This window comes from Halichoerus grypus, chromosome 8, assembly GCF_964656455.1.
Source record: "Halichoerus grypus chromosome 8, mHalGry1.hap1.1, whole genome shotgun sequence".
NCBI lineage: Eukaryota > Metazoa > Chordata > Mammalia > Carnivora > Phocidae > Halichoerus > Halichoerus grypus.
Window position 1 is genome coordinate 88383063 of NC_135719.1, and position 16863 is coordinate 88399925.

The 16863-nt window shown below is 35.2% G+C and overlaps 1 protein-coding gene across 5 annotated transcripts in view; it reads right to left on the minus strand.

Moving 5' to 3' along the window:
• HEATR5A (HEAT repeat containing 5A) overlaps positions 1–16863 on the minus strand; it is a 108062-nt gene that overhangs the window by 62110 nt on the left and 29089 nt on the right. For 4 of the 5 annotated variants that reach the window (XM_078053537.1, XM_036093118.2, XM_036093115.2 and 1 more), the window contains exons 8-14: positions 16444–16699; positions 15249–15404; positions 13595–13845; positions 11038–11149; positions 8890–9042; positions 7839–7938; positions 1770–1879 (exon numbers count right to left, since the gene is read on the minus strand). In XM_078053537.1, the coding sequence (XP_077909663.1) occupies positions 1770–1879; positions 7839–7938; positions 8890–9042; positions 11038–11149; positions 13595–13845; positions 15249–15404; positions 16444–16699 (1138 nt within the window). The remainder of the gene's footprint in view (positions 1–1769; positions 1880–7838; positions 7939–8889; positions 9043–11037; positions 11150–13594; positions 13846–15248; positions 15405–16443; positions 16700–16863) is intronic. The other variant, XM_078053538.1, reaches the window with a different exon arrangement.

Here is a 16863-nt window from a genome sequence, read left to right on the forward strand (position 1 = left end):
TGAAACATAAAACTATTAATACCTCCATATTCTCATTTTTCTATGAACTAATTCTTTAAGTAATGTTAGACAAATAAACTTGAAAAAGATAAAGAAGGTAAATATAGATTCTATTTTTCAAGAAGTTTATAGTAATTCCTGACTTTGTCTCCCAGTGAACACTCTGGAACTGATTTAAAATCTGTACACTTTATATTCATTATTCCTTTAGGACTTCTATTTTTTTTTTTATTCCTTTAGGACTTTTGACTGCATTCCCAAACTCCAATTCTGAGAAAAAAGTACAAGACTTTGTTTTTTTCTTTAAGTCTTTTAAGGGCAGACTTATATTATCATTTATTAGAAGACACAGTGTAGATTTTAAGTTGAAATTCTGGTATTCTTAGATGTTTAATGAAGACCTGAAAAAGAAATCATTTTTTTTCATCTGTAGTTTGAAAATAAACTCTAAAATATGGTAAAATTGATATAAATATCTAAACGGAATTGTTTTTGCCAGGACCTGACAGCTATCAGAGGTATAGAACACAGAAATTATCTCTAGGGCTTTTATATCTAAGAGGTAGCTCTTATATACTAAGAGATAGTATACAATGAGAAGGACCTATCACTAAGCCTTGACTGTTAAGTCTCTTGCAGGTTACCTACAAATAGGTATGCAGCACAGCATGAAGCAGATCTATAATCTTGATTCCACTATTTACTGCATATATGTTCTTGAGTTGGTTTTTGTAACTTCTCTATGCCTTTATCTGTCAAATAAGGAAAATGTAACCAGCTCACTGTATTATTCTAAGATAAATGAGATAATATATACAATTTCTATCACAGTGCCTGGCATATAGAAATGATTCTTTTGATACAATTCCTGAGAAATGACAATCACCCATTTTTTTCCAGTTCTTCATATACTAAATGATTACTTTGTATCAAACATTTTGCTAGGTATATTTGTGAACCAGGAAGAAAGGCAGTACCACACTCACATAATAATACCACTCATATAATAATAAAGGCCAAACAGAAGTTACAGGTTAATATTTTGAACTACTGTGGTATATATGATACTGCATTTACCTGTAAAATAAGGATATAAGCCAATAAATGTATTCGTACAACAAGCAGATTTGAATAATCAACTTAATATGTTTGGCTGGGAACTATTAAGACTAAAAAAATATGAAGTTCCCAATGGAGACCATTTAGAACTTTCACCTCTTAAAACATGCATCTTGAGTACTTTAGCAGCAGGAATATAAAGTTTGTAGGACTAATTTTAAAATGAAGACAAGTTTATGTTACCAATCATAGTAAACTAGTAATCTAAGGTCATATTTGAACCCATAAAGGCAAAACCTACACTCTAAACTTTAGAAAATCAATTATACCTTGGTAGTTCAGTATGAAACTTTTGTTTGGGCACAGCGAATGGAACAGTGAAACAGAATGTGTACAGTAGATCATCAATGTAGAAGGAAACCCTAGAGTAGAATCAAGACCAATCTTTGTGACTCATTCTCTTCCACATGGTGGAACTACGGACTTTTTTCCCCAGAGGAGAAAAGAAAGCAAGACATTAAAAAGTAGGTTTTTAAAAAAATTTACTTTATTTATCGTATAATGGTGAATACAATAGTTAAGACTGAACTCCCTAAACCCCCTAGAAATAAGGTACTAAATAAACGCCATATCATTCATTCATTCGGGTATTACTTTCCCAGCACTGTCCTAGCCACAAACAGTAAAATGTTTTGGTTTAAAGCACATACCTTCATAGGTTTCAGGAGGTAATAAAATCAGTAATTCATAAAGCCTTTGCCTATAAACTACTGATGGTGTTTTCAAAGTGCTTCCATATGTTTTTAGCACTGAAGAAAGCCTTAAAATAAAAGAAAAAGTATATCTTAAATGTGTAAGTTATATAGGTTGAATATAAAACAGCTATACATATTATTAGCAAACATTAGTGCTCCTTTATGTTTCTTTTTTTCCATTTAAAAAAATACTGTGATGATAAGTTATAAGAGGTATTATATGTGTCACACATGGAAATTATTCTACTATGTTTCCTATCACACTCCATACAACAGAACTATATATTCAACTTAGATCTCTAAGGCCATCAGTATTTTGTCTAAAAACAAACTCTTACTAAATTCCACAATTTACAACTTGGCATTTGTAAAACAAACAAACAAACAAAAGTCTATTATTTGGAAAAGGAATCATATGGAAGGAAACAAACAGGAAACATAAATATGCAGGTAAAATCCAAGTTTTTGTTTGAAACTTGATCTGGAATACCATCACCAAATAGGAAAAAAAAGCATCAAAATATGCAAAGATCATAAAACAAATTCTCTTTTATTCTTTTTTAATTTTTAAAAAGATTTTATTTATTCATTTGACAGAGAGAGAGAGCGAGCATGAGCAGGGGGAGGGGCAGAGGAAAAAGCAGACTCCCCGCTGAGCAGGGAACCTCATGTGGGGCTCAATCCCTGGGATCATGACCTGAGCTGAAGGCAGACGCCTAACTGACTGAACTACCCAGGTACCCCCAAATTCATTTTTAATAAAGCATAAGTCAAGCAATGTTTCCCTAAAAGTTTCAATCACAAAATCTTTTCTTTCTTTCACTTTCATGTACTTTTTAATCTTCTGTTCATTACCACTACTGGTACAAAGGCGTCATTTTACTGATGTTCACTTGTCTAACAAATATTAAAGGAGTACTGCTCTTTGCAAGGTACCATGTTATCAAATGGAATATGGTCTCCATCATTTTAGCAACACAGAAATAAAATGGAATTACTTTAGTGTGCCAGTGGAATAAATCCACTAAACTGTCACAGCATGAGGTTTCCAGGTACTCTAAGAAATTCTGGCAGTTTTTATTCATTTGTATTTTCTGGGAAACTAATACTATTTCTAGTTTCTAGAAGAAATGAGTTAATTTTTTTTTTTAAAGATTTTATTTATTTATTTGACAGAGAGAGACACAGCGAGAGAGGGAACACAAGCAGGGGGGAGTTGGAGAGGGAGAAGCAGGCCTCCCATGGAGCAGGGAGCCCGATGTGGGGCTTGATCCCAGGACCCTGAGATCATGACCCGAGCCGAAGGCAGACGCTTAACGACTGAGCCACCCAGGCGCCCCAGAAATGAGTTAATTTTTGAGTTGTCACTGTATTTTTTAAAAGTTGGTACCAGTTTATATCATTCAGTACAGTTAACAACATAAAGAAAACATTTCTAAAACCTAGGTAGAATTTTTTTAGTTATGGAAGAATAAATCCACTACATTTTTGTATTTCTCCAAAACCAGATGAGAAAATTACAGATGACATATAAAAACAATTTCAATCATATTAACAAGATGTTAAGAAGTTATGAATTATATTTTTAAAAATTCCACAATATTTACCTGGTTTAAATACAACAAAATTTAGTTCAGAGGGGTGTGTGTGCATGTATTTTTTTTCTTACAAAAAGTAAGATTTTATTCAAAACAAATAAGAATTTAAGAAAGCATTGTTAGTGGTTTCTGCTTCTAATAGGAGGGTGCATCAGAGTCTCTGAAGGCCCTTCAGCTACAAATATACTTAGATCCTAGATAAAAGATAATTTACATTGCTAGGCTTGCAGAAAGGGACCTTTTCTAGGCTACACCTCCATGCCCCTCCAACAAACAAACATAAAAAGCATGAAACAAAATATGAGCTAAAATCAGAGTGGGAACACTAATACCAATACCAACACAAGAATGTGTACTGAGCTTATGCTCATGACAAGGTAAAGGTGGATAAAATAAAAATCTCTCTCTTTTTTTAAAAAGATTTTATTTATTTGACAGAGAGAGACACAGTGAGAGGAAACACAAGCAGGGGGAGTGGGAGAGGGAGAAGCAGGCTTCCCACGGTGCAGGGAGCCCAATGCGGGGCTCGATCCCAGGACCCCGGGATCATGACCTGAGTTGAAGGCAGATGCCTAACAACTGAGCCACCCAGGTGCCCCAAAATAAAATCTCTTGAGGGGGTTCCTAAGACCTGGCAGATCCCAAGTCCTGGAAGAGGCGAAGGCATATCAGATTAAACCCAGCTGAAAGGAGAATTTGTGAACTGGTAGAGAGAGCTGAAGAAATTACCCAGAATGTAGCAGAGAGAAAAAGGAGAAAAAATATTAGAAAACGATGAGGAGACATGGAAGACAAAATGAAAAGATTTAAAATTTGTCTATTTGGAACCCCAAAAGAAAAGTTTAAAAAGAATGGAAAATGACAATATTTGAATAGGTAACAGCCACTTTTTTAGAATTACTAAAAGACACAAACCAACAAAATACATAACAAGTTGGATAGAGAAATCGACAAATTGCCGGTTTAGAGCAGACACTGTAAAATTCAATTTAAAAAAACAACTATACACAGTTTATGAGATAAAACTAAAAACACAGTGCCGTGAAAAAAGACATACCACCATATTAATAATCCATAAATTAGACTTTAATCAAAAAGCATTATTAAGGATAAAGAGAATTATCCGTATACTGTATAAATATAAAAGATTCAATTCATCAGGAGGATATAATTCTATAATCCTATGTACCCAATTAAATAGTCTCAAAATATGAAAAAGCAAAAATTAATACAACCATAGAAAAAAATTATAAACCCACCATCACAGTGGAAGAGTTGAACACATCACTCTCAATTACTGATAGCTTAAGTAGATAAAAAATTAGTGAAGATAGATGGAACAAAGAACTTTTAACAAAATACATCTGTTATAGAGTAAGTCTTGACAAATTTAAAAGGACAGGTAATAGGGGTTCCTGGCTGGCTCAGTCAGTAGAGCATGCAACTCTTCATCTTGGAGTTGTGAGTTTGAGCCCCATGTTGGGTGTAGAGATTGCTTAAATAAATAAACTTAAAAAAAAAAAATGGAAGTATAGGTAATATACAAATCATAGTCATTAAAGACAATTCAGTTAAGTTGAAAATCACTAACAAAACTATAAACTAAAAACTATTCTATACATAATTTATAAACATACTTCTAAACAACTCAAAGAAATTATAATAAGATTTAAAATACTTAAAACTGAAAAAATGAAAACAATACATATTAATAGTTTAAGGATTCAGTAACTGGAACCTTAGTAGGAAATTTGTGGCCTCAGCCTCTATTAGGAGAATTAAGAGAAAAACAATGAGCTTAGCATTCAAACTAAGGGGTTAGAAAAAGATAAGCATTTAAGAGAGTAGACAGGAATAATAAACAATAAATAAGGAAAAAAATTCAACATAAACTAAGTCATTCTTTGTATAGATTAATAAAATAGATACACTACTCAAGAGATGGATCAGGAAAAACAAAAGGGAAGGCATAATGAAAACTTAATGGGAATGGAAAAGACATTATAGATATAGCAGAGATTAAGAAGATAACACCATGAAGAACTTTATTCCAAAAAATTTGAAGATAAAGATGCACTGTGAAAATCATTAGAAAAAATCTAATTAATAAACAAGTAAAACAAACCCCTAAATCAGACCCTGAATAGTCAGAACAATTAAGGAAATGGAATATGTAGTTAAAAAAAAAATTCCCACAACAAAAATACCAGGTCTAGTCTATTTTTCAGAATTCTGAAGTTTTTTTTAAGATTTTATTTATTTGAGAGAGAGAGGCAGAGAGGCAGAGAGAGAGAGCATGAGTGGGGGGGGAGGGATAGAGGGAGAAGGAGACCCCCCCCCCCCCCACTGAGCAGGGAGCCCGATGTCGGACTCGATTCCAGGACCTTGAGATCATGACCTGAGCTGAAGGCAGATGCTTAACCAACTGAGCCACCCAGGTGCCACTGAAGAAAGATTGTTTTAAACCAAAAGGCAGAAAGTACTAACCAAAAAGTAAAGGATTGATAAATTTGATATTTAAGTTAGGAATGTCTGTTAAATTCAAAAAACTATTTTACCTAAAAATAGGTAAAGACATGCACGAATAGGGAATTCCTAGAAGAGGAAATATTGAGGAATAATAAATATATAAAATGACAATCAGGAATCAGTATATAAATTAAAATCATGATGAGATACCAATTATACCTACTGGATGGGCTAGGAATGTCTGAGTGTTAGTGAAGAAGTGGCTCAAAGGGTACTCACATATACTATTGACAGAAACATACAAGAATTTGCATATTTCAATGACAGAAGTATGTAAGTTGCTAAATACACACCCAATTAAATACTATATAGCAACCAAAACAAATGAACAAACTTACTCATAGATGAAGTTTACAAACATAATGATGAGTAAAAAAGTAAGTTTCAGAAACAATATACCATTTGCCTGATCAAAACCAAGACTAAACAATGCACTCTTTAGGGAAACATATATATGTGATGCACTTTTTAAAGATGCAAGGGATCACTACATCCAAAGGGGCACGTGCACCCCAACGTTTATAGCAGCAATGTCCACAATAGCCAAACTGTGGAAAGAGCCTAGATGTCCATCAACAGATGGATGGATAAAGAAGATGTGGTATATATATACAATGGAATATTATGCAGCCATCAAAAACCTGAAATCTTGCCATTTGCAATGACATGGACGGAACTAGAGGGTACTATGTTAAGTGAAATACGTCAATCAGAAAAAGACAATTATCATACGATCTCACTGATATGAGGAATTTGAGAAACAAGGCAGAGGATCATAGGCAAAGGCAGGGAAAAATGAAACAAGACGAAACCAGAGAGGGAGACAAACCATAAGAGACTCTTAATCTCAGGAAACAAACTGAGGGTTGCTGGAGTGGTGGGGGGTGAGAGGGATGGGGTGGCTGGGTGATAGACATTGGGGAGGGTATGTGCTATGGGGAGCGCTGTGAATTATGTAAGACTGGTGAATCACAGACCTGTACCCCTGAAACAAAAAAAAATGCAAGGGAATGACAACCATAAAAATCAGGATACTGATCACCTCTAGAGTAAAGCGGAAAGAATGGTATTAGACAGGAACTCACAGATAACTTCAATAGTATCATTAATGTTCTTGTTAAGGGTAGCTAAATCTGGCCCACTGCCTGTTCTTGTAAATCAAGTTTTACTGGAACATAGCCACATTCACTCATTTACAGATTATCTATGATTACTTTTGAGCTACAACAGAGCTGAGTAGATGCAACAGAGACTGTATGGCCTGCGAAGCCTATGATGTTCACAATCTGGCCCTTTATGGCAAACATCTGCTAACCCCTGCTTTAGTTGTGTTGGATTCAAAGGTGTTCATTTCATTATGCTTTATAAGCCATATCTTAGATTTATTTTTCTGTAATACACTAAATTTTATATCATTAAATACTTTTTTAAAACTATACATTAATTTGGAAATTACAAGTGCTCATGACATATATTGGATTTTCTCTATGTTTTCTTATCACATAAGTCAAATTTATGAAAAATAAAAACAACAAAAAACTAAAATTCTTAACAAGCATCTGGTTCTTATGAACACAGAATAGCACTAACAAACCAATAAAACGCATACCTGAAAAGGTTAACAGGCTTAATATTTAATTTCTTGGTTAAATCTGACTGTTGGAAGATATAATATCCACCAAGTAACTTTCCTTCCCTTTTAATATGTATTTTTCTTTCAAGTTCCTAGCCTAAAAAAAAAAATCATATAACTAAATGTTTGCCTTCGACTACAAAAGGAAAATCATTCACCAACCATAGAAACTTGGCCTTATTAATGTACTAAACAGGTATTACATGATCAGAGGGTAAGATTGCTATTAAAAATTTTTATCAAATCTAAATAGCAGATCCTTACTGAGTTAGCAAATTCACAGCACAAGGAAGTGGTGGAAGAAGACGCTGAATTACTTCCTCAGTAAGGAGATCACCACAGTGGGAAACAAAACTCTTGATAGCTGAAAAATAGAACAGACTTCTTTACTTGGCAGAATGTAATGAACCATGAAAAAAAGCATTCATTAATGGTACAGCATTTGTATTTCTATTAGAGGAATAAAGAAATGTGCTAAAAACAAAAAAAATCTTGAAACTCTCTCATAAAAAGGAAGCTAATGTCTTTTACCTCTAATCAAGGTAAAAAAACAGTTTCTAGAATCACTAAAAATGCCCAACAACCAAGTTAACAAAATGCTGCTTTTCTGGCTTTTACTCAACCCCTGAGCTCAGAAGTAGAAAAAATTACCTTAGAACCTTAAGTTTGCCAGTTCTACACTAATTCTGCAGAGCTATGATGACATTTTAGCCAGCATTGTTCGGTTCTTACAGATGTTACCTGAATTGTGTAAGTTTTTATAAGAAATTATTTAATATGTAGTTTTAATATTTTAAAGTTAGACTGAGTTTCAAGATTAATTTCAAAATTGTTTTATTAAGAGTAAAAATGCCATGAATAAACAAATAAAACCAAAATCAATGTTTCCATGTCTTTCCAGAAATACCACTTCCTTAGTTCAAATATTCATGGTAGATACTATTTTTTAATGGTTCATATACTATAGAAGGGTACAACTTTCATATATAAAAAACTAAATGGAAACCATACTTAATCAATGCTAATTAAATCCAAGCCTAATATTTCTAAAAAAAGAACTTGAATGCCTACTGAAGACAAAGCAATCTTGGAGGTTCTCAACTAGATTACATCTAAGAAAACATGCATTTTCCTAAGGATCAGAATTCTAAAAAATTTGGTTCATCACGTATCTGTTCTAATCACTAATTAATTATGTTCAATTTCAAAAATCACCGTAAGTAAATATTTTCACCAATAAAGATATAAATATGGGAAAGTTAAAGAGTGAGGGAAAAAGCCAAAGGAAAGGGAGAAAAGACTAAACTTTACCTACCACAGAGCGCACCAGCTCGTCCTTCCAAGGTTACCTGCCATGTAAATGAATCTCCCCGGCTTTTTTCTGTTTCCAGATCTTTAGAAGACACTGGAAAGACACACTTCCACAACAGCAGAACTCGAGCAAGGTGATGACTGACAACCGCAGGACCTGTAATTTATTCAACTTGTCAATTATTAAAGAACCCAAAATGTTACTCTTTAAAACTCAGTAAGTTGACAGCAACTTGTTCCAGGTCAAAAATCAGATGTGATACATCTGACTGGAATTTTTTTTTTAAGAGCTCAGCCTCATCTCCATGGTATTCCTTTTTTTTTTTTTAAAGATTTATTTATTTACTCAAGACCCTGAGATCATAACCTGAGCCAAAACCAAGAGTCAGATGCTTAACTGACTGAGCCACCCAGGTGCCCCAAAACATTAATTTAAAATTTTAATCCTTTTTTGTATGTTGATTATGAATATACAATAAAATATGATATACTAATCTTTTTTAAAAAAAGATTTTATTTATTTGAGAGAGAGAGAAACAGCATGAGAGGGGAGAGGGCCAGAGGGAGAAGCAGGCTCCCTGCTAAGCCGGGAGCCTGATGTGGGACTCAATCCCAGGACTCCAGGATCATGACCTGAGCTGAAGGCAGTCGCTTAACCAACTGAGCCACTCAGGCACCCACTGATCTTTTTTTTAAAAAAGACTTTATTTATTTGAGAGAGAGGAAGGGAGAACTCCTGCATGTGTGGGGGGAGGGGCAAAGGGAGAAGGAGAAACAGACTCTCCTCTGAGTGGGGAGCCTGCTGTAGGACTCAATCCCAGGGCCCTGAAATCATGACCTGAGCCAAAGTCAGACGCTTAACCCACTGAGCCACCCAGGTGCCCCTAATCTCTTTCTTTAAAAGAGAAGGGATTTCTTGTAGTCTTCTGATAGAATTACTTTTTTCTGAAAAACTTTATTATTTGAAATACTGCATTTATTAAGTGGTTTATTTTCTCCTTTAATTAACCAAGATCATCAATATGGCAGGCATGAAACACCCAGCCAAAAGCAAATAAAGGCTTGGCCATATTATTCCTTCCCATCACTTTGTGAAATGACAACGTATGCCAGGGTCCAAATTTGAAACCATTAAAAAATGTAAAAACTCTTCTTAGCTCAGAGGCTGTATAAAAGAGTTGGCAAGCCAAATTTGGCCCACAGGCTGAACCCTGATATAGTCCAATAAACCTCTTTAATCATCCCAAGAACATTATTTAAAGTGGTTCTTCATTTGTGATTGTTTAATTTAGGCTCCTTTTAAATCAAATTACTTCAGAGGTGTCAAAATGATTTACTGGTTAAATCCAGCCAATTTTATATCTTGGCAATAAATGATATGATTATAAAATAGACTTAAAATATAACTTTAATAAAGCAATAAAATTGGGTCTCAAAGTTATAGGATATAAATACAATAGTCATGACCATAAAATAATTACTGATTTTTAATAAATATAATTTAGTGAGCCCTATTCCCTTCAACTACCTTATTGATATTACCAATTCTCAAAACAATTACAGAATTGGAGTCACAGGCTATGGTATGTTCTCCTGCCTACCCTTCATTGTGGAAATTTTTTTTTCTGAAGATGGATGTGAATGACTTTTGGAAAAGTCAGAGTCATTCAGAGTTAAACCTGAAAGGTAATCAAATTGGCCTATTCTACCTAAGGCGCATAAATTGTTTTTTTTTTTTTTTTAAGATTTTATTTATTTATTTGATAGAGAGAGCACAAGTAGGCAGAGTGGCAGGCAGAGGGAGAGGGAGAAGCAGGCTCCTCACTGAGCAAGGAGCCCGATGCGGGACTCAATCCCAGGATCCTGGGATCATGACCTGAGCCAAATGCAGACACTTAACCGACTGAGCCACCCAGGTGTCCCTCATAAATTGGTTTTGAAAAGAATCTCAAATAAGGAGATCTGAAAACATTTTGAGGAATGGAGTAAGTATATGGCTTCCTAAGGTAACTGCTAGAAGAAAAATGTTTGTGTGGATAAATTCTGGTACAAATTAAAAATTAGTCTCCTCAAATCATACATTACAGTATTTTACATTCAGAAAACACAAAGTACTTCATAGTCATGTAAACCTTCCACAGACTATTATTACCTAATGTCATCAGAGCTGCAATCAACAACCATCCAGCTTGTGTGCGCTGAGCTGAAAGACGACTGTTTTGTACAGCTGAACACAGCAAATCCTCCGCTAATGTCATAATAATCTATTTACATACAGAAGAATAAGGTAAAGAAGCGTATCAATTTATAGGTTACTGGACAAAAGACAGCAACTAATAATCTCTTGAAAAATGAACTCTGACATATAACAAATATAAGTGATAAAGGACTCTCATTCATGTAGACTACACCACAGGACAACATCATAGAGAAAACTATAAAAAATTAAATTTAGGTTAAATACTGGCATATTAGGTTCTATACAGAAACCCTGTAATTCTTTGTAGAGCACATATTATGCCACCGTACAACTGTTCAAGTGAAGGTGTGTAGAATTTGAATTTACTTTTAGTTTTAAGCATTTATCTTAAATCTGTAATTACCAGAGAAAGTTTCCTTATAGGAATCTCCCTTTTTAAAAATTTGCATACCATTTTGATACCTGAGTGTCTGATAATCTTTCTAGAGGCAGTATACTAGAGATTAAAAGTACTTAAAATAGTCTCACATTGAAGTGAATTTCACAGAGTGGGATTCATAAAAGTATTATATTTTAAGTCTACGAAATAGGCAAAACAAAAGAGGAAAAACCAGATTATTTCATACGTTATGGATAACGCATGCTTATACAGTAGAGAGGCCAAGAGGCATCTATTATGTCTGAGAAAACATCTGTTACCAAACACCTCTAGAAAAGCAGCAAGTATTTTAAGTTGGCATATAAATTTTCTAAACAGGAAGGCTAGTGTATTTTAAAACAACCAACCAACTTATTACTAACTTAGGACTACTTGAAGCCAATACAATCAATGGATAACACTCAATAAAAACAAGGATAAAATAAAACAATCCTTTCTGCCTAACTAGTAAGATCTGAGGATATTAAATTTAATTAAATACAGGCAATGGCAATTCTTCGCTTAGAAACATATGACAGAATGTTAGTTGTCAATCACCTTACTCAAGTGACATTGGCAACACTCAAAATAGTTTTACAACTTCTGAAGTAATGGTACATTCTTCTGCAAAGGTTAAACGGCGGATATAATACTACCAATGACATAGGAGTGACAATGAGAAAGCAAGGAATGGTGATTTATTTATTAAGAAGTACGTATATGGGGGTGCCTGGGTGGCTCAGTCGGTTAAGCGTCTGCCTTCGGCTCAGGTCATGATCTGGCGGGGGTGGGGGGGGGTGGAGGGAGGAGGTGAGTCCCTGCTCAGCAGGGAGTCTGCTTCTCCCTCTCCCTCTGCCCCTCCCCCCATTTATGCTTGAGCTCTCCCCCCCCGCCCCCGCTCACTTTCTCTCAAACAAATAACACCTTAAAAAAAGTACTTATATGTGTGTAAGGCCTAGGTTACGAAGGCTTCATGGTCAAACAACACTCTCTGATAACTCACAATTCCTAGTTATTCAATCCACTGTTGCCGTTATCTTTTTTTGATGTACACATTATCCCACTTTGGTCAGTGGAAGCCCCTCAAGTTACTTTCTGTATCCTTTTAAAATGAACACAGTAGTCATTGATGACTTCCTTGTTCTCTGGCATGACAAGGTATTTACACTGTGCCTTTCCTGCCCCAGATCTGAAACCAGCCATTCCTTCATGGAGCCCTGATTGTCTTTTGCTAAAATGATGTTTAGAGCCATAATCTGGGTGCTAGGGCTTTTCCTTGCTACTAGGTTGTCACTGCTTTAGGTCTTGTCACTGGATAAAGTGAGGATTTAAGCATTTTTTTTTTTTTTAAAGATTTTATTCATTTGACAGAGAGAGCATAAGCAGGGGGAGCAGCAGGCAGAGGGAGAAGCACATTCCCCGCTGAGCACGGAGCCCAACTCAGGACTCGATCCTAGGACCCTGGGATCATGACCTGAGCTGAAGGTAGATGCTTAACCGACTGAGCCACCCAGGCGCCCCCATAGTGATATTTTCCATTCAAATGTAACATATGGGGCTTTTACTTAACGTTCTTGATTTTATAGCTACAGCTCTTTGCAGCTCTGTCCTCTACAATGCTACTTTTTTTTTTAAATGCAATTTTATTTTTAATTTTTATTTATTAATTTATTCATTTTTAAACGTAATCTCTACACCCAATGTGGGCTCAAACTCACAACCCCAAGATCAAGAGTTGCATGCTCTTCCAACTGAGCCAGTCAGGCGCCCCTATAATGCAATTTTAAATGCACTTCTATGGCAGAGCTAATTATATAGCAAAATAAAGCCTCCAGGAACAAATTCTGTTACTAAATGGAGATATTTCCAATAAAAAGCACAGAAAATATTCCCGTTTAAGTGTAGATAAGACACTTTTAACTATCCCTTTGTTACAGCAATTATTTCATAATATTTAAAAATTAAGTAATATAGCTGCTTTCTCAGAAAGTTGTCCTGCATGGCTTTGACTGGGTGATAAACACGAAGACAATTACGTTTTTAGAAAAAAACTGAAATATCATTATCATATGTGAAGAATGAAATCATTACCTTGCCCTTTCCATGAGGAATTCCTAAAGGACAATGTTTCACTGCTCCCAACAAAGCTGCCACAGCAAAACTAAAGCCAGTCACTGCTTCAGGTGAGGACTTAAGTACAGTAAGCCGTTCCAGGCAACGGTCTAAAAGAGGTGTTAGGTAAGAAGGTAATGCCACAGCAATGCAGTGTAAACACCAAGCTGCTGCTAGTCGAACAGAAATGCTAGGATGCTGAATAACTGAAATGACACTGTCAAGAATACCTAGAAGGACAGAAGAAAAAAAAAAAAGACTTAGCTCTACGGATAAATTCACTTAGCCAAAAATAGTCAAAAGAATAAGCAGCCACATGGATATAAAATGTATTACTTTATCAAAAGCCAAATCAGAATAGAAAAAAAAGATTTAAAAAGACACATAATTATAAATGATTTTTTTTTAAAAAGTAGGCTCCACACCTGGTGTGGAGCCCAACATGGGGCTTGAACTCAGGACCCTGATATCATGACCTGAGCCAAAGTCAAGAGTCAGCTGCTTAACCAACTGAGCCACCCAGGCACCCCTAAATGATTTTTATATGCAAGAATTACTTCTAATATGAAAAATGATTTAAATTAATACACAAAAGAAAAATTTTATTTCCTAAATAAGCTAATGTTCTGCTTTTTTATCTTCAGACCATTATTCATTTGGTACTAGGAATTAAAAATTATTAATACATAACAAAAACACCTTAAAAAGAAATGTCACACTATGCTCCATCCTCCTCTTTTTAAAAAATCCCTTTTGGCACATTTATCTACATAATTAGTATGCTTCCTGTGTACCATAACACTTTTGCCTGAGAACAAAATGTTGAACAAAACTGAGGCTTTGCTAGGTCCTCAATGGGCTACTAACCAATTATGAAGACAATGGAGTACCAATACCAGTAAGAATAAAAGTCTATATTTGCTGTAATTCAACATACAACTTCATCAAAATACGTAACAGTTCATGTTGGCTGCTAAATTATATGGGATAAAGAGCTTACAAACCAAATATAATGCCAGCTTCGGTCAGCAGGAAATACGTACCACAGTTAAATGACAAAAGCCATCAAAACTGATTTCTTATAATGATTAAATAAAAGACACATATTGTATGATTCCATTTATATGAAATGTCCATAATAGGCAAATCCATAGAGACTGGAAATATATTAGTAGTTATCAGGGGCTGGGGGAAGGAGAAATAGGGAGGGTGAACTTTTCGGTATGTGAATTATCTCTCAAAGTGATTAATTTTCCAAGAAAAAGAAAATGGAGACTGCTTGAAAGGACCTCTGAGGAAGTGAATTACTTGTATCATATAGAAATTAATGTTTTCACTGCAGATGAGAGACAAGAGTTCAGGTTTGCTTTTCATTTTTTCCATGTTATCTTACATATTTCCAGAAAGGGAGGACTAGAGGGTGACTTAGTGAACAACCTTTATAAATGAAAAAACTAAAATATACACATATTCTTAATAATCCTGATATATTTATATCATAAAACATCTCTAACAAATCTATAGAGGAATCTATAATAAATGAGTTATATGAGAAAGACTTGTTTCCTCAGAAAAAAGTTGTCTAGAATAAAAGTAAAAACAAGGTATTCAGATAAGTCGCAAAAACAGATACCTGCACTTGAATCCTGCAGTAAAGGTGCAACTGTGGTGCCAAGACTGTGTAAGAGATTTCCAAGCTCTTGTAAAGCACACACCAGCATATGCTGGCTGGCTGCTACATCTGTGGAGCCAACCCGGGTTTCCACATTACCGTCATTCATCACAGCATCTGATAGAAGCATAAGATTTAACTACTTGTCAGTGTTTTATTAAAATATATTATAGGGGGTAGGTGTTGGGAGCAGAAAACATGGGGCGCCTGGTGGCTCAGTCGGTTAAGCGGCTGCCTTCGGCTCAGGTCATGATCCCGGGGTCCTGGGATCGAGCCCCACGTCCGGCTCCCTGCTCAGTGGAGAGCCTGCTTCTCCCTCTCCCTCTGCCTGCCACTCTGCCTACCTGTGCTCTCTTTCTCTCTCTCTGTCAAATAAATAAATAAAATCTTTAAAAAAAAAAAGGAGCATAAAATATAAAGGCAAAAATTAATACCTCCTCTCTCTATACATGAAACCCTTAAGGCAGTTAAAGGAAATACTACAATGGGGACTTGCATCAATTGAGAAAGAATTGAACTAATACAACCAATTTAGTTCAAGCAACCTGACCATCAATCCCTTAATTACTATTACATGTGGCATTGAAAGGGAGAATGCATAGAAAACTAAAAAATATTCCAATTTCGTTGGTATATAAGATAAACAGAGTGGACTTAAAATAGTACAGGAACTGGGATGAACTGATTGTTTTTTTCTTTTTTTTTAAGGGGGGGAGGGGCAGAGGGAAAGGGAGAGAGAATCTTAAGCAGGCACCACGCCTAGCCCAGTGAGGAGCCTGACGCTGGGCTTGATCTCACAACCCTGAAATCACGACCTTTGCCGAAATCAAGAGTTGGATGCTTAATTGGCTGTGCCACCCAGGTGCCCCTGAGATGAACTGATTGTTTTGAAAACATTGTATCAACCTCTAGAGGAAGATTATGAATTCTGAGGAACTATTATCACCAGCCTTTAAGACTTGTATATATATACACGATAGTTATACATTAGATAGTTTATGTCTCATCTATGTATCGACAACTTTACCCTAAAACAACTGACATCTATTACAAAAGTGTTTTTTTGTATTAATATAGTAATATATACCAGTCTAGCTTTTCCAAAAGGACAATTCCTTCTGCATTGTTAAAACAGACTGTCTTAGTAGATCCATACCCACGACTTTCTTTAACTTCCAGATAGCCTGGCAAATATCCTTGGCAGCAGCAATTTGAGCCTTTTCTCCAAGAAGACCTCCTATAGTAGCTCGAAGGATAAATGAAACACAACGACGACCGCAGACAGCATCAGGCTGAGTTTGGGTGGCTTTAGGGTGTGACTGTGACACAAGGCTTAGGATATGAGAAAGAAAGGCAGCAAAATTTTTCTCTAGCCATGTTCCTCCTAATGTTGAAACAAATACCACATAAGCCTAAAAAAGAAAAGAGTTTTATCTTCAAAATGAAATAATTTCATTGAATGAAATGAATTAATATTTTCTCTTCCACAAAATATACAAAATTTCTTTTTATTCTTTCCTCATTTATAGCTGCTTCAGCTATATAAATATAATAGTATTTTTCTGTCTGTATGAAG